Source organism: Globicephala melas, chromosome 9 (assembly GCF_963455315.2).
Source record: "Globicephala melas chromosome 9, mGloMel1.2, whole genome shotgun sequence".
Taxonomy (NCBI): Eukaryota; Metazoa; Chordata; class Mammalia; order Artiodactyla; family Delphinidae; genus Globicephala; species Globicephala melas.
Genome location: NC_083322.1, coordinates 61,020,224 through 61,039,495, shown reverse-complemented (window position 1 = coordinate 61,039,495; position 19,272 = coordinate 61,020,224). Strand labels below are relative to the sequence as shown.

Below are 19,272 nucleotides of genomic sequence, written 5' to 3'. Positions count from 1 at the left end.
AACCTATAACCGTAGTCTCATCATTTGAAAATATTAGGTTAAACCCCAGTTGAGGGACATTCTACAAAACACTTGACCGGTACGCCACAAAACTGTCATGGCTGTCGTAAACAAGAAATGTCTGAGAAATTGTCACAGCCAAAAGGAGGCTAAGGAGACATGACTAAATGTAAAGTGTTATGCTGGATGGGATGCTGGAAGGGCAAAAGGACATTAGAAGAAAACAGAAATCCAAATAGAGTGTGGACTTTAGTTAATAGTAATGTCTCAATTACTTAGTTGTAGCAAATGTATCGTAGTAATGTAAGATGTTCAAAACAGTGAAACCTGGGTGAGAGGTATACAGGAGCTCTGCACTATTTTTGTAACTTTTTAATAAATCTGTAACTATTCTAAAATAAAACATTTCTTAAATTAAAAAAAAAAAGGTGATCAACATATTGCTGTATTGACTGTAGCAGAGTTCCTATGCATCCTGCTTTTTCTCTTTTTCACCCCACCTATCTACCAAGCTATCTGGCATAAAGAGTCATTTTCCTGACGCATAAGGATTCTCTGTCTTTCAGGCCAATGTAGTGTAAATGACATGAAACTTATTGTGAAAATTTTAGATTTCCCAATAATATTTAGGTCATGCCCTTAGTAATATGACACTAATGCTCAAAAGATAATATCCACAAACCCGTATTTCTCAACAGCTTAAAAGGTGTAACATCCTTTAACCACGTATCCAGTATACTTATATTGCATGTGAATGTTATTAATGACGTTATTAATAAGACAATGTATTAACCTCTGAAGGTAACATACTCTTTGTTAGATTACAGTGTTCATTTATTGGTCTGTTGTTGTTATCATGAGAGGTAAAGGGGTAGGGTCCCTACACGACTGTTTTAGAACATGGATGAGATTATTTCATTGCTACTCCATTCTGTCCTTTAGAATGATAATAAATCAGGTCTCTGGGAATTTTAGAGAATATTTCTTTCTACATACTGTTTTCTTTCTTCCTTTTTTTTTTTTCTCCTGAGTTTGCAAGACTTAAATTGCGTCAGCCAAATAGTTGCTGTTATAAGATGTTATAAGGGAGTGTTTTTTTGTTTTGTTTTGACGGTTAGCATTTTTTTGCAATATAGTATTGTTTAATCATTTAAAAAATTTTTATTTTATATTGGAGTATAGTTGATTAACAGTGTTGTGTGAGTTTCAGGTATACAGCAAAGTGATTCAGTTATACATGTATCTATTCTTTTTCAAATTCTTTTCCCATTTAGGTTATTACAGAATATTGAGCATAGTTCCCTGTGCTATACAGCAGGTCTTTGTTGGTTATCTATTTTAAATATAGCAGTGTGTACATGTTAATCCCAAACTCCCAATCTGTTACCCCCCTCAACCTTCCCTGCTGGTAACCATAAATTCAATCACTAAGTCTGTGAGTCTCTTTCTGTTTTGTAACTAAGTTCACTTGTATCATTTTTTTAGATTCTGCATATAAGCGATATCATATGATATTTGCCTTTATCTGGCTGACTTACTTCACTTAGTATGAGAATCTCTAGATCCATCCATATTGCTGCAAATGGCATTATTTCATTCTTTTTAATGGCTGAGTAATATTCCATTGTATATATGTACCACATCTTCTTTAATCATTCATCTGTCAATGGACATTTAGGTTGCTTCCATGTCTTGGCTATTGTAGGCAGCACTGCAGTGAACATTGGGGTGCATGTATCCTTTCGAATCAGGTTTTTCTCTGGGTATATGCCCAGGAGTGGGATTGCTGGATCATATGGTAGCTCAATTTTTAGTTTTTTTAAGGAACCTCCATACTGTTCTCCATAGTGGCTGTACCAATTTACATTCCCACCAACAGTGTAGGAGGGTTCCCTATTCTCCACACCCTCACCAGCATTTACTGTTTGTAGGCTTTTTGATGATGGCAATTCTGACTGGTGTGAGGTGATATCTCTTCGTCGTTTTGATTGGCGTTTCTCTAATAATTAGTGATGTTGAGCATCTTTTCATGTGCCTCTTGGCCATCTGTATGTCTTTTTAGGTCTTCTGCCCATTTTTTGATTAGGTTGTTTGTTTTTTGGATATTGAGCCACATATCTTTAATCCATTTAGGTCTTTATGTCTGCATATGGTGTTAAAGAATGTTCTAGTTTCATTCTTTTACATGTAGCTGCCCAGTTTCCCCAGCACCATTTATTGAAGAGACTTGTCTTTTCTCTATTGTATAGTCTTGCCTCCTTTGTCGTAGATTAATTGACCAGAGGTGCCTGAGTTTATTTCAGGGCTTTCTATCCTGTTCCGTTGATCTATATTTCTGTTTTTCTGCCATTACTATACTGTTATGATGATTGTAGATTTGTAGTATAGTCTGAAGTCAGGAAGCCTGATTCCTCCAGCTCCGTTTTTCTTTCTCAAGATTGCTTTGGCTATTGGGGGTCTTTTGTGTCTTCATACAAATTTTAAGATTTTTTGTTCTGGTTCTGTGAAAAATGCCATTGGTAATTTGATAGGGATTGCACTGAATCTGTAGATTGCCTTGGGCAGCACAGTCATTTTGACAATATTGATTCTTCCAATCCAAGAACATGGTATATCTTTCCATCTTTCTGCGTCATCTTTGATTTCTTTCATCAGGGGCTTACAGTTTTTGAAGTACAGGACTTTTGTCTCCTTAGGTAGGTTTATTCCTAGGTATTTTATTCTTTTTGATGCAATGGTAAATGGGATTGTTTCTTTAATTTCTCTTTCTGATTTTTCATTGTTAGTGTATAGAAATACAACAGATTTCTGTGTATTAATTTTGTATCCTGCAACTTTACCGAATTCATTGATGAGCTCTAATAGTTTTCTGGCAGCATCTTTAGGATTCTCTATGTATAGTATCATGTCATCTGCAAACAGTGACAGTTTTACATCCTTTTCCAATTTGGATTCCTTTTACTTCTTTTTCTTCTCTGATTGCCAAGGCTAGGACTTCCAAACTATGTTAAATAGAAGTGTCGAGAGTGGATATCCTTGTCTTGTTCCTGATCTTAGAGGAAATGCTTTCAGCTTTTTTACCATTGAGCTGTAGGTTTGTCATATTTGGCCTTTATTATGTTGACATATGTTCCCTCTATGCCCACTTTCTGGAAAGTTTTTACCATAAATGTGTGTTGAATTTTGTCAAAGGCTTTTTCTGCATCTATTGAGATGATCATATGGTTTTTATTCTTCAATTTGTTGATGGGGTTTATCACACTGATTGATTTGCAGATATTGAAATCCTTGCATCCCTGGGATAAATCCCATTTGATCATGGTGTATGATCCTTTTAATGTATTGCTGGATTCAGTTTGCTAGTATTTTGTTAAGGATTTTTGTGTCTAATGGCCTGTAATTTTCTTTTTTGTGATATCTTTGGTTTTGGTATCAGGGTGACAGTGGCCTCATAGAATGAGTTTGGGAGTGTTCCTTCCTCTGCGAGTTTCTGGAATAGTTTCAGAATGATAGGTATTAACTCTTCTTTAAATGTTTGATGGAATTTGCCTGTGAACCTACCTGGTTCTGGACTTTTGTTTGTTGGGAGTTTTTCTGGCTACATTTGGTCTTTGTTGCTGCACATGGGCTTTCTTTAGTTGTGGTGAGCGGGGAATACTCTTCATTGCGGTGTGTGGGCTTCTCCTTGTGGTGGCTTCTCTTGGTGTGGAGCATGGGCTCTAGGCATGTGGGCTTTAGTTGTAGCACATGGGCTCAGTAGTTGTGGCTCATGGGCTCTAGAGTGCAGGCTTAGTAGTTATGGCACATGGGCTTAGCTGTTCTGTGGCATGTGGGATCTTCCCAGACCAGGGATCGAACCCATGTCCTCTGCACTGGCAGGTGGATTCTTAACTACTGCACCACCAGGGAAGTACTTGTTGGGAGTTTTTTTTTTTTTTTTTTTTTTTGCGGTACGCAGGCCTCTCACTGCCGTGGCCTCTCCCGTTGCGGAGCACAGGCTCCGGATGCGCAGGCTCAGCGGCCATGGCCCATGGGCCCAGCCGCTCCGCGGCACGCGGGATCCTCCCAGACCGGGGCACGAACCCGTGTCCCCTGCACCGGCAGGCAGACCCCCAACCACTGAGCCACCAGGGAAGCCCCTTGTTGGGAGTTTTTTAAGCATAGTTTCAAATTCAGTACTTTTGATTGGTCTGTTCATATTTTCTGTTTCTTCCTGGTTCAGTCTTGGGAGATTGTATCTTTCTAAGAATTTGTCCATTTCTTCTAGGTTTTCCATTTTATTGGCATATAGTTGCTTGTAGTAGTCTCTTATGATCATTTGTATTTCTGTGGTGTCCACTGTAACTTCTCCTTTTTCATTTCTGCTTTTATTGATTTGAGTCCTCTTCCTCTTTTTCTTGATGAGTCTGGCTAAGTGTTTATCAATTTTGTTTATCTTCTCAAAGAACCAGCTTTTAGTTTTATTGATCTTAGCTATTGTTTCCTTTGTCTCTATTTCACTTATTTCTGCTCTGATTTTTGTGATTTCTTTCCTTCTACTAACTTTGGGTTTTGTTTGTTCTTCTTTCTGTAGTTGCTTTAAGTGTAAGGTTTGGTTATTTATTTGTGATTTTTTGTGTTTCCTGAGGTACAATTACATTGCTATAAACTTCTTAGAACTTCTTTTGCTGTGTCCCATAGGTTTTGGATTCATCCTTTCATTTTCATTTGTCTCTAGGTATTTTTTGATTTCCTCTTTGATATCTTTAATAATCCATTGGTTGTTTAGTAGCATATTGTTTAGCCTCCACGTGTTTGTGTTTTTTACAGTCTTTTTTTCTTGTAGTTGATTTCTAATCTCATATCATTGTGGTCAGAAAAGATGCTTGATCTGATTTCAGTTTTCTTAAATGTACCAAGGCTCGCTTTATGGCTTAGCATGTGATCAGTCCTGGAGAATATTCCATGTGCACTTGAGAAGAATACGTATTCTGCTGCTTTTGGATGGAATGCTCTGTAAATATCAGTTAAGTGCATCTGGTCCAATGTGTCATTTAAGGCCTGTGTTTCCTTACTGATTTTCTGTCTGGATGATCTGTCCATTGATGAAAATGGGGTGTTAAAGTCCCCCACTGCATATTATTGTGTTACTGTCGATTTCTCCTTTTATGGCTGTTAGTCTTTGCCTTATATATTGAGGTGTTCCAATGTTGGGTGCATATATATTAACAACTGTTACACCTTCTTCTTGGATTGATCCCTCGATCATTATGTAGTGTCCTTCTTTGTCTCTTATATTAGTCTTTATTTTAAAGTCTATTTTGTCTGATATGAGTATTGGTACTCCAGCTTTCTTTTGGTTTTCATTTGCATGGAATACCTTTTTCCATTCCCTCACTTTCAGTCTGTATGTGTCCCTAGATCTGAAGTGGGTCTCTTCTAGACAGCATATATACAGGTCTTGTTTTTTTATCCATTCAGCCAGCCTATGTCTTTTGGTTGGAGCATTTATTTTTAAATGTTTTTTAAGTATTAAGGAAAATAACTTTACTTAAAAAATTTTTTATTGGCGTATAGTTGATTTCCAGTGTTTTGTTACTTTTTGCTGTACAGCAAAGTGTATCAGATATACATATACATATACATGTATCAACCCTTTTTGGATTCTTTTCCCATATAGGTCATTACTGAGTAGAGTTCCCTCTGCTATACAGTAGGTCCTTATTAGTTATCTATTTTATATATAATAGTGTATATATGTTGATCCCAATCTCCAATTTATCCCTCCCCCACTTCCCCCCGGTACCCATAAGATTGTTTTCTACATCTGTAACTCTTTCTGTTTTGTAAATAAGTGCATTTGTACCATTTTTTTAGATTCCACATATAAGCAATATTATATGATATTTGTCCTTCGCTGACTTACTTCACTCAGTATGACCATCTCTAGGTCCATCCATGTTGCTGCAAATGGCATTATTTGTTCTTTTTTATGGCTGAGTAATATTCCATTGTGTATATGTACCACTGGTTGGAGCATTTATTCTGTTTACGTTTAAGGTAATTATCGATATGTATGTTCTTATTGCCATTTGGTTAATTGTTTTGGATTTGTTTTTATAGGTGTTTTCTTCCCTTCCTGTTTTGTTCTCTCGTGATTCGATGAGTAACTTCAGTGCTGTGTTTGGATTCCTTTTTCTTTTTTTGTGTGCATATCTATTGCAGATTTTTGGTTTGTGGTTACCATGAGGCTTTGATATAGCAGTCTATATACAGACAAGATTGTTTTAAGTTGCTGGTCTTTTAATTTCAAATGCATTTCCAACATCCTGCATTTGTGCTCTCCTCTTCTCACAATTGCTGGTTTTGATATCATATTTGTGTATGGATGATTTCCTACCTTTACTTATGTTTGCCTTTACTGGAGAGCTTTCCCAGTCGTAATTTTCTTGTTTGTAGTTGTGGCCTTTTCTTTTCCGCCTAGAGAAGTTCCTTTAGCTTATGTTGCAAAGCTGGTCTGGTGGTGCTGAATTCTCTTAGCTTTTGCTTGTCTGTAAAGCTTTTGATTTCTCCATCAAATCTGAATGAGAGCCTTGCTGGGCAGAGTATTCATGGTTGTAGGTTCTTCCCTTTCATCGCTTTAAATGTCACGCCACTCCCTTCTGGTCTGCAGAGTTTCTGCCAAGAAATCAGCTGATAACCTTATGGGGATTCTCTTGTATGTTATTTGTTGCTTCTTCCTTGCTGCTTTTAAGATTTTTCTCTTTGTCTTTAATTTTTGTCAATTTGATTACTATGTTTCTTGGCATGTTCCTTCTTGGATTTATCCTGCCTGGGACTCTCTGTGCTTCTGGACTTGGGTGACTGTTTCCTTTCCCATGTTAGGGAATTTTTCAGCTATTATCTCTTCAAATATTTTCTCAGGTCCCTTCTCTCTCTCTTCTCCTTCTGGGACTGCTATAATGCCAATGTTGGTGCATTTAATATTGTCCCAGAGGTGTCTTAGACTGTCCTCATTTTTCATTGTTTTTTCTTTGTTCTGTTCTGCAACAGTGATTTCCACCATTCTGTCTTCCAGCTCACTTATCCATTCTTCTGCCTCAGTTATTCTGCTATTGATTCCTTCTAGTGTATTTTTCATTTCAGTTATTGTATTGTTCACCTCTGGTGGTTCGTTCTTTAATTCTTCCAGGTCTTTGTTAAACATTTCTTTAATCTTCTTGATCCGTGCCTCCATTTTTTTCCCAAGATCTTGGATCATTTTTATTATCATTACTCTGAATTCTTTTTCAGGTAGATTGCCTATCTCCACTTCACTTAGTTGTTCTTCTGGGGTTTTATCTTGTTCCTTCATCTGGGACATAATCCTCTGCCATGTCATTTTGTCTAACTTTCTGTGACTGTGGTTTCCATTCCACAGGCTGCAGAGTTGTAGTTCTTCTTGCTTCTCCTCTCTGCGCCCTGGCTGTCTAAGAGGCTTGTGCAGGCTTCCTGGTGAGAGGGACTGGTTCCTGCCCATGGTGGGTGGAGCTGGGTCTTTTCCCTCTGGTGGGCAGGGCCAAGCTAAGGGGTGTGTTTAGAGGGCTGTGGGCTCAGGAAGACTTTAAGCAGCCTGTCTGCAGATGGGTGGGACAGTGTTCCTGCCCTGTTGGTTTGGCTTGAGGTTTCCCAGCACTGGAGCCTACAGGCTGTGGGGTGGGGCCATGTCTTTGTAAGAAAATGGTGGCCTCCAGGAGGGCTCACGCCAATAAAGTATATTTTAATAGAAGTAATTTACAATGTTTTATTAATTTCAGGTATACAGCAGTGATTCCATTATACATACACATAAACTTTTTTTCAGATTCTATTACATTACAGGTTATTACCAGATATTGAGTATAGTTCCCTGTGCTATACAATAGGTCCTTGTTGTTTACCTATTTTATATATAGTATGTACTTGTTAATCCCCAAATCCTAATTTATCTCCCCCCACCCCCGCTATCCCCTTTGGTAAACCATAAGTTTGTTTTCTATGTCTGTGAATCTATTTCTGTTTTGTAAGTCAGTTCATTTGTATCATTTTTTTAGATTCCACATATAAGTGATATCGTATGATATTGGCTTTATCATACTAAGTAAAGTAAGATAGAGAATCTCTAGGTCCATCCATATTGCTGCAACTGGCATTATTTCATCTTTATGGCTGAGTAATATTCTAGTGTGTGTGTGTGTGTGTGTGTGTGTGTGTGTGTTTGTATATATATATATATATATATACACCACAACGTCCTCATCCATTCATCTGTTGATAGACATTTAGGTTGCTCCCATGTATTGGCTAATGTAAATAGTGCTGCTATGAACATTGGGGTACAGGTATCTTTTTGAATTACAGTTTTCAATTTATACTGTTTTCAATTTATCATTTTACTTTGAGAAAGAGAAAAAAAGTGTTGGTGTCAATGAATGTTTACTTAAAAAAAGCTATTTGGGTTTCCAGAATTGTTAACAAGAAATGTGCTCTTGTTAATATGTAATGGTACAATTTTAAAAGTTCAGTTAATCAAAGTTTAATTCAACAGATTAATAGATTGGTCAGAATCTCCTCTCTAATTCTGTTTTTAGGAAAGAATGCAAATGTAGTTAAAGAAAGCTGGAAAAAAAAAAAGAAAAAAAACATGAAACTTCCTGAATGTGTTTTAGGGTTAAAAATAAGATTCAGTAAAATTGCTTGTACATTCTATACCTACAGTACTTTACAACGATAACTTGTATTGAGGAAAAGGACCATGATGCTTGATAAGGAGAGGGAAAAAAGTGTTCCCTATGGAATTCTTAACTAAGGAATCGCAGAAGAGTCAACCAACATATTTTAGCAATATTTTTCTTAGTGAGGTATTTAGTATAGAAAAAAATAATGGGGCAGGAGGGATCTACAATATAAATGTAGGTAGCTATATATTTTTATATTACTCGTTAAGCAGTTCAGTTAGTATGTATTTTGCATTTCATTAGACTGTTGTATGTGTGGTTAGTAATGAGAATTTTAAGAGCTCCCTTTCGCAGAACACCTATGGTGTGTTCAAGCTTTATGCTGCCAGGCATTTGACAGACACCATCTAAAACCTAACACAACCCTGCAAGAGGCATACAATTACTATTTAATTGGAGAAAGAACTAAGGACACAAGAAATCAAGGGACTAACTCCAAATCACACAGCTTCTAAGTGAGGGAGCCATTACAAACTGTGGCTGCCTCAAATGCACCAGAGCATACAAGCTTTGTTATAATTCATATTATAATTATTAACACTACTAAAGGAAATATTTATCACTAACTAGGTGACTTAAATCATTTAACCTTTCTAGGCTTCAGGTTTCTCTTCGGTAAAATGGAGTTGGCTAGTTGATTAGTAATGTTTTTCCAGTTTTCAAAAAGTAACATTGATTTATATAGAGTAAGAAAATTAAAATGGACATTTTTACAATGCTTTTTGTTAAAAATAGGTCATTAACACTGGCCTTTACTAAATCTTGTGATGATGGGGATCTACCTTAAGATGTTCATGTGATTTCTCCCAAATCTCTAGTCTTATTAATCCAGGACTAGTGATCTTACCATTTTCAATGTTATTCCTTAAAACTTACATATAAGAGGAAATTTCATAATTTTCTCTGGACTACAAAAACTATGTACTTAAATCTTGGCCTTTCAAAGAATCAATAACTTGCACTCAGATATGAATAATGCAAAGAAAACCATTTTTCTGATCTGAAAATAATAAAAATATCAGTTTTTTAAAATTCATGTTTATTTAAATATCTTTTATAGACAAATGAAAATACTTATAAGCATATTTATAACATGGTAGACATACATATAAATGAAATGTATAAGTAGACAAAATTTAACACATAGACAAATTGATAACATGCTTACATTTGGCTTTAACATTGGCTGTACATTAACACAGATATTGAAAAAAAGATATGTTTTCACAAAAACTGCTATAAAATGGTCACATTTGTCTTAGTAATAAGTTAGATTTCTTAGACTGATGTTTTATGAAAACTACGTGAAGCTCTAATTTAATCATTCACCTCATATGGTAGCATTATTTGTAAGTGAAGCATATTTCTGGCAATAGAAATGTACATTTACATTATAAATAATATAACATTTTATCAAGACCATGCCACGTATATTAAACCAACATGCATGATACATTAAAACTTGAATAATTCACGTACCTTTATGCACAGTATTTAGTTTTGCTATGGCACTCTACCTTTGTGAAACATATAGTTAAGATTTGGCACAGAATCAATAAACTGTATTGCCACTAATCAGAACAAATGTGATTTAAATTTTCCATGGCATAGAAAATGCTCTATCACAATTTACCTCTTCCCTTTACAGTTTATGGACCAATGGCAGTTTTCTGGAATAAGTAACATATATTCACGAACTAAAAGTCCTGTTTAGGTGTTTTGCCTACACTCTAAATGGAAATGAGTCAGTTGCAGTTTTTGTAGCAGTAAAACATTTCCATCTGTATTTTGGCCAACGAATTTCTAAATAAGGGCTTTATCAGCAATAATACATATCATTATGAGATGCTTTTCTTTGGGAGGTAGAGAGGTTGAAAGGAAATATGGATCTCTTCATAAACCAGGAACATAGGTGGTAAGGAGAACAAATGCCAACTGAGGCAGAAGCAGGGAACGTTCTTTGGAAAGCTGGTGAGAGAGCAAACCGTGAAGTAGCAAAAACCAAAGGCAGGAACTCAGGACTCCATCAAGGTGGAACAGACTGCCACGGGATTAAGGAAACCAAAATCTGTCATTCAAAAGAAACAGTATCCAGAGCATTCTTCTTACAGCATTCTTACATCAGCAAACTACCATTGCTTTCTAGGAAAAGTTGTAAATTTCCACATCAATGTCTAAATCAAGACTGAAGAAATTAAGCTAACTGCCAACTTTTTTTCTTTTTTTCTGAATTCATTAATAAACACAGTGGAAGGAGAAAGGGGATAACATTAAGTAAGTTTCTTCCAAACCAGAGAAGAGAAATCACACTCCCTCTAAGTGGAGACTTCAGTTTCTTGTGGTAACTAAGAAAAATCCCTCAGTTCTTTTTCACAGTTTTTCTAAGATAAATATGAGGTGTTGTATTTTGAGAGACCGGTTGACGGAATCTACTCCTTTCATAAAACCTTGATAAATTAATATTTGTATTTATTATTAGGGGGAAAAGGAAGTAGTAGATCTTAAGTTTACTTTTTATACAAATATGCTTTATTCTAAAAAAATAGAGCAATGAATGTAATATTATTTGCTTTATGATCCTTGCTTTTCTGAGGGCCTTTAAACAGGGAAATGTCAAAAAACATCACACAGGTTAAATAAAACAGGCAAACTTTTGTCTTAAAGCTGTTAAGGTGCAAACAGACATAAAGATTACGAACCATAGAGCACTGAGTTTTCAAGAGTGAAATCATACCAAAACCTTGATAAGTTTTCGCTGACATCATAGGAGAGTAAGTGGTCGGGAAGGTCACTGATGGTGCCCTGCACGGCCAGCACATGCGGGGCCAAGGTGAAGGGTACGTCGCTCAGAAGCTCGGCCATTAATGAGCTGTTTTCCAGAGTCTGGCCTGCCTTATTTTCCATCTCGGGGCCTGCTACAGTCACACTGGATGAGTTTTCTTTGCCAATCTAAAAATACATATATATTTAAGTCATTTAGACCTTATGGACTTTGAGGTTATATGGCATTAATATATCAAAATGTGGCATTAATATATCAAAGTGATTGAGAAATGTGGAATATATAAACATTCCCAGATTAGAACGGAGCTATTTACTTACTTGAGAAATAAATCCATCTATATCTCTACTAGGTTTTATTTATTTATTTTTTAAATTAATTAATTTATTTTTGGCTGTGTTGGGTCTTTGTTGCTGTGAGCGGGCTTTCTCTAGTTGCAGCGAGCGGGGGCTACTCTTCGTTGGGGTGCACGGGCTTCTCATTGCGGTGGCTTCTCTTGTTGTGGAGCGTGGGCTCTAGGCGTGTGGGCTCAGTAGTTGTGGCTCGCCGGCTCTAGAGCACAGGCTCAGGAGTTGTGGCGCACAGGCTTAGTTGCTCCGTGGCATGTGGGATCTTCCCGGACCAGGGCTTGAACCCATGTCCCCTGCATTGGCAGGTGGATTCTTAACCAGTGCGCCACCAGGGGAGTCCTCTACTCGGTTTTAAAATGAATCCTAAGCCCTACTCTTATTCAGATGGACCACCTACGGGCCCCTCCAATACAAATGGGCCCTCTTGCTGTTTCGCTAGCCCAGATAATGTCCACGAAGTCTTTCTCTGCTTTTCCAAATCTGATGTCAGCTTTTAGGCCCCACAGAATCCCCAGCTTCCCTCTGAAATCTTATATCAACATAGTTCAAAGTGACCTTGCTCACTTGAGAATGACTGTGGGGCAAACTGCCCAGGATATTATTTGGCATTTCCTTTACATGTCCTTGCTCGTTGCTGTTTCACGTGCTTATGTCTTATCCCCAACTAGAATCTAGGGTCCTTGAGGGCAAATAATCTATTTTACCTATCTTTGTATTCTCTGTCTTGCATACGTTACTGCTTTACCCTAATACATACTTGGGAATTTACCTCTAATGTGTACGGTACGTAGTGGTTGATAACCTGCCTTTCGCTGGAAGTAAAATCCTATGTTATGTAAGTTATTAAAATAAGAAGAATTGATACATCTTTTAATTCAATTTCTTTAAAGTTGGTATGTCTTGCGTACAGGAGTTTACCAAAAGACACGCAGCACTAGGGTGTTCATAGTAGCACTCAATGCAAGCCCTGAGCTGGTAGAGTGAGCTGGTATCCATTCATCAATAGTAGAATGGATAATAAACAGAAGTATATTTACAGCAATGAGAACGAACAACCTGCCACTACAAGCAGCTGAAACCTAACTCAAACCAGGTCAGGCAAAAATTTACTCCCCCCCGCCCCCCAGTCTCATGCAGAATCAAACTCCCGAGTCTTTACAAGGCCCACTGTGATCTGGCCTCGGCTACTTCTCTGACCTTAGCCCAGCTGGTCTGACCTTGCTCAGGCCCCTCTAGTTCCACTGTCTCCTTGCCGTGGCTCGTGCAGTCTGCCTGCTTCTGCCTCCGGCCTTTGTTTTCCAGATCCTCCGCCAAAGAGGTTCTTCTCCCACATAAACACAGGGCTCTTTCCCTCCCCTCCTTTCCAGTGGTGGCCCAAATGTCACCTTCTCAGTGAGGCCTTTCCTGACTGTTTCATTAGACTGTTTCCTGCCACCTCACCTCGTCCACTCCAGCATTCCCTGCCTGCCTCTCCTGCTTCTGTCCTCTCCATAGTCCTTGGCACCTGGTTATAATGGTATCTAATTTATTCTGATTATCATCCCTCAGAAGCTTAAGGGGTTTTTGTCTCTCATGTTCACTGCTATATCCCAAATGCCAGGATGAGTGTCTAGCATTCAGTAAATATTTGTTGAATAAATGAAAGCAGACAAGACTTTTGCCTGAATAGGGCTTATATTATAATGGCTATAAATGCGGATAAATTCCTGTCTCTAAGTCTAGAGGAGAATGATTTTCTGTGTAAGAAATAACAATTTTGTAAAACTTTTTATGGAAGTGCAAAATACAAACAGAAATGGGGTACATCATAAGTGTATACCTGGCTAAGTTTTTTGTTTTGTTTTTTTTGCGGTACGCGGGCCTCTCACTGTTGTGGCCTCTCCCGTTGCGGAGCACAGGCTCCGGACGCGCAGGCTCAGCGGCCATGGCTCACGGGCCCAGCCACTCCGCGGCACGTGGGATCTTCCTGGACCGGGGCACGAACCCACGTCCCCTGCATTGGCAGGCGGACTCTCAACCACTGCGCCACCAGGGAAGCCCTATCTGGCTAAGTTTTAACCAGCGAAACACCTATGAGCAACCGCTACCCAGATCAGGAAATAGAAATGACCCTATTTCTATAGGGTCATAGAAAGAGAGTGGTGCTCTCTTTCAGTCACAGTCAACTCCCTGACCCCTAGATCACCATTCTGACTTCTAACAACATAGATTGAGTCACCTATTTTTATATTTTAAATGAAGGTAATCATACATTTTTTTTGCAGCTTTTTTCACTCAACATTATATGTATGAGATTCATCCATGTTGTTGCATGTGGGATTAAAAATTTTTGAAGAACATATTTTTGCAGAGGAGATACATTCTGACTGATGGCTTAAAAGAATTGTTTGGTTGCCATGTTGCCAGCAGGCAGTGAGGGGTAACAGGGCCAGGGAAGGAAGTAGGAAGACCAGTTGGGAAAGAGAGATGATGGTGATGTGGATTAGCGATGTGATAGTAAAGGTAAGAGAGAGCGGTTGGGTTTTAGATAGACTTAAAGGTTAAAGTCAATAGGGTGTGCTGATGGAATAGATGGTGGGGTGTGAGAACAAGAGTGGAGTCAAGTATGAGGCCAAAGTTTTTGGCCTGAGCAATAAGGATGGGTTCTCCATTCACAGGGATGGGGCTTGGACAGGAAGGTCAAGAGTTCAGTTTTGGATGTTCCCCGTGCCTAGCGGACGTCTACGTGGAGCTGTTAGTAGGCAGAGGGATGTAACTCAAGTCTGGAGCTAGTGCAATCTGGTGGAGAAAGTCGGCTTGGTGTGTGTTTAAAAGAGGACGGGAGGAGAGAAAGTGAAGACAAATAGGAGAACAGACTGTTTTCCAGACGTTATGCTGTAAACGGGAAAAGAGATGGCCAGTAGCTGGAAAGGGAAGTGGGGTCATGAGAGCTGTCTCTTGATTTTTCTTTTTCTTTTTTAAGTTGGGAGAAACAATGTCTGTTTATATGCTAAAGAGAAGAAGCTCCTAAGAAAGGAAAACACAGAGATTCTGTAGAGAAGGAACTGCTCTCTTCACAGTCATCCCCCAACACCTAGAACAGAGGCTCTCAAGAAATACCTGTGTAGTAAGATGACTCTGGATGAATGAAGTTACCAAACACATCCCTATCAAGAGTTGTTTTACCGCTTCATGTGAAAATAAAATACCAGAATACTTTCTTAGGATGGCAACTAGAACAAATGTAACCTCACCCGGTGATGACAAAGCTTTTCAGACAGGTCCATGTAGGCAATGAATGGATAGAATCTGCTTCCTGAAACCTGACTGGGATTTAAATAGTAAGTGTCCCTGGGTCAGCCGAGAGCACAGGTATCAGTGAGTAATGATGCCACAATTCCAGCTTCTTTAAAGGGCATCACTATACACTGGTTTCCTGAAGATTACAGATGCACCAGGCTTTGGTTACCATGGGCCAGCATGGCAGAGTGTTTAAAAACACAGAGCATAGAGCTAGACTACTTGGGTACAGATCCTGCCTACTAATAAGCAAATGGCCTTGGACAAGTTATTCAACTTCTCTGCGTCTGTTTCCTTAGCTGTATTAGGAAATCAGTAGTAGTACCTATTTCATAGAATTGTTATGAGAATTATATGAAGTAATATAAGTAGTAAGTAATTTATGAGTAAGTAGAATAATGCTTAGCACATGTTAAAAGTCAGTGATAAATAAAAACTTTAGTAATGTCAGACCCCTCTTGGCTTTAAATGAAGTCTAGGATCCATCCATTTCTTTTGGGTTTTTTTGACATTCACAGATGGTTCAAGCAATCTTACCTTCCCCTCTCCTCTTATATCTTGTCTTCTCTCTTAATCTCATGGGCAACTGTTCCCTAGATCTGTTGATCACATTCCATACCTGAACTTTCTTCTCTTTCTCCCTTGAGTACAGAATGTTCTCCAGTTTCATTAGCCAAATCATCTCCTTTCTTAAACAAAAGCATTCTTAAAATCTCACCTTCTCCACTAAAAAGGAGGTATGTTAACCCGGAGCACTCTGCTTTCTAAACATACAACTTCTAAGGTTTACCTCTCTGGCAGCAATGGTTATTCCTTTGTTCATGCTTTTATTAATGCTCTTCCCTTTCCTTTACAAATCATTCTTGTCTGTCAGAGCATAATTCCTTGAGGACAAGACTATATCTAGTATAATAAAGGAAGTGAGCCATGTGGTTTCTTGTTCAAGGTCTCCTGATAAAACTGCCATATGCCATAAGCAGAAGGGGGCTGCTTCATCCACCTGGGCCTCAGTTCTCTATTCTGTAAAATGAGTGGTGAGGGGCAAAAAATGATGATGATGGTGGTGATGGTGACAGCAACTAGCGTACATTGAACACTTTGTGCCAGGCTCCATCTAAGCGGTCTAAGTATATGAACTCATTTAAGTCTTGCAACAGCACTGTAGGGCGTGTCCTATTACTAGTCTCATGTTAAAAACGAGAACATTGAGGCACAGAAAGGTTAAGGAAGTTGTCTCAGGTTACACAGCTAGCTAGTCTGTGGTAAAACTGAGAATCAAACTCAGTGATCTTGAAAGTTCTGTGTTCTAAGGTCTTGTACCTTTCAGCCATGCTTTGGGTAGACTGGCTGACTGGATGAACAAAGCCTCGAAAATTTAGGGGACAGTACTGGAAAATATGACAGTTACTAACAGCATCTTGGCTTAATTTAGAAGGAAAAAACGACTCTACTAGCTTTTACCTTTAGGAAGCAAGGATAGAGAAAATCATTAAGGTGATAGATATTAGACTGAGGAAGGATGGAAAAGGAACTATAATTTAAGAGATATTTATCCCTGGAAATGAATCTACCAGTAGCCTGGATAAACCATGGGGAAAACACCATGGACAGTGAAACAAGATTGTCTATGAGTTGATCATGGGTGAAAGGGAGAGATAGGAAGGTATGTGGGCGTGTACTACAGTATTCTTTCTACCTTGGTATATGTTTGAAGACTTTCCATAATAAAATTTTCCAAAATTTAAATTAAGTTAAAAAACACTGTGGACACAGTGTTCCACTAAATGCCTCCTAGAAGGCTCTGAGTATCAGCGGTGCTATATGTCTTACTCCCATATCTATTTCTTAACCGTTGGCTAGAGTGCCACGTTCCAGTCTCCAAGGAGGCTGCCTGCCCTCTTGGCAGCAAGGGTGAGTGCCATGATGCAGCTGCTGTTGGCATGCTGAGAGTTGGAAGGGGAGAAATTATAAGACAAAATAAGAGTAAGTCACAAAGAAAATGGGAGTCAAAATTCAAGGACCCTACACCCACTAACCCTGATCACTGAGTCCCTAGCTTGGCAGCCAATGGCAGCAGAGGTGGGGGGGTGAAGGCTGAGACAGGTGCATGAGTCCCCCTGCAAAAAGCAGCCTTCTCTCTTAGACACAAAGTCTTTCAATTTTTTTCATTTGCATAACACAATGGGTCTTTAAAGGGAAGAATGAGTATGTTAACCACAATGGAGCAGGAAGAAAAGAATCAATTAACCTTATGGTTAATAGCCAAATTTAAAAATAATACTTCAAATATTATGTTCATAAAGCATACTTGTTACTTTTGTGATTAATCCTTTTCACAGAAATGCTGCTATGATAATATTCTTGAATGTAAGTTCCTTCATATAATCTAGCTTTAATACTTCTTTTTCAAATGAACGTTTGCCTTTACACGGGTGAACATGAGTATACCATGTCAGAATCTTTTTTCATCTCAGGGAGAAAATACATTTCCTTATCTGTATCATGACAACAAACAAAGTTTACAATTAATCAGCTGTTTTCATAAAAATTGTTTCTTGTTCATCAGTTAACCTGTTAAAAATGGGCTGGCCAGAGCTTCCGTGGTGGCGCAGGGGTTGAGAGTCCGCCTGCCGATGCAGGGGGCGCGGGTTCGTGCCCTGTTCCGGGAAGATCCCACATGCTGCGGAGCGGCTGGGCCCGTGAGCCATGGCCGCTGAGCCTGCATACCGAAAAAAAAAAAAAAAAAGGGCTGGCCAGGTTTATCTCAGGTTCCTTACATTCTATTATCTTTGTTTCGAATAATTCAAAGTGGTTTATAGGCACTATTCTTCCCTTTCTTGCAGAAGGGCTGTAAAAATTCATGAGGTTCAATCTGTAAAATCTTCTTAGAGCTTAGGAAAAAACACACTCCAAGAGTACAAGGCACATCACACTTTTTCGTAAAGTCTTAGAAAGATGAAGTCACTTTCCCAGAGCAACAGAAGGTTCGTGGCATCCTTGTGAACCTCACTCTTGGGTGTTTGGAAGCAAGGAAATGGAGGTTTAAGAACAGACTACTACATTTTTCCTGGCACAGAGGCTCCACTAACCGCCATGAAATCTATTAAGGGGAGCCAACTTTGCAAACGCGCTAACAATTTGGAGACTTCATCTACTTAGCCTTACCAGACTAAAGTATGAATAGTTTATTAATATGAACATCACCTATATTTGGCATCTTTTAAAACCTCCTGCCTTTTTCTGCAACCCGTGTCTCAGATAAGTAGAGATAAAATAGTGTCCTATAAAAGCAAAATACTGAAGCATTGAAATTTAGAAACCAGCCTTAACCCCAACAGTAACAGAACCTATTAAAAGAACATGAAACCACGTACAAAACACCCATTTATCACATTCAATTTACATGCAAAGAAGGTAGCTATATCAAGCATACTTCTAGGAAACGAGTTATAGTAAGAAGAGGTAATATCCAGCTCTGGCCGTCTATGCCTTTAAATTCTACGTCTATAAATAAAAGACACGTTCCCTTGAACAATAGCCTGAACAGGGAACACCGTCACTTTATCTCCTCAGATAACTATCCATTCTATTTTGGCTTCAGCTGCTATCTGCTTGGATTACATCAGCGTCTCGATGGGGGTGGGGTAGGGGGCAAATCTGAGTCGGAAGCATCAGGGGACAAGAGGTTAGAAAAAGGTGATACAAGTAATGGCACAGTTAAGGCAGTACTCAAGCTTCTTACTTCTTCTAAGAAGTTACTTGCCAATAAATGTCCGGCTAGCTGATAAAAGCCAGAGGATTGGGCTCTTCCACCTACGTAAGTCCTAAGCAATAGTCTCCTTTCAATTGGGAGAAATTATATTGCAGAGGAAGAGACTATTTCCTGTTTTCTGCCAATCCCCACTACCCAGAACAGTCATACCTGCACATGACAAGCACCCATTAAATATTCCGAATGACACTGAATCTGGTCCCCTTGTTCCTCAGATACCCTAGACTTGATTTTTAAATTAAGGGGTTGGTCCAAAGAAACAAACAAAAGCCCAGAATACTTTACCGCTGATACAGATAAATTAGGCAGAAGAGAGCTGAAATCACTCAAAACGTCTGTGTTCCATGTGACTTG

At 38.7% G+C, this 19,272-nt stretch overlaps 1 protein-coding gene across 2 annotated transcripts in view; it reads right to left on the bottom strand.

Moving 5' to 3' along the window:
• Positions 1 to 8,227: 8,227 nt before the first annotated feature.
• The window catches only part of UMAD1 (UBAP1-MVB12-associated (UMA) domain containing 1), a 248,990-nt gene continuing 237,945 nt past the window's right edge, over positions 8,228 to 19,272 (bottom strand). Inside the window, exon 5 of one of the 2 annotated variants that reach the window (XM_060304639.2) lies at positions 8,228 to 11,684. In XM_060304639.2, the coding sequence (XP_060160622.1) occupies positions 11,427 to 11,684 (258 nt within the window). In that variant the 3' untranslated portion in view covers positions 8,228 to 11,426. The remainder of the gene's footprint in view (positions 11,685 to 19,272) is intronic. The other variant, XM_030857222.2, reaches the window with a different exon arrangement.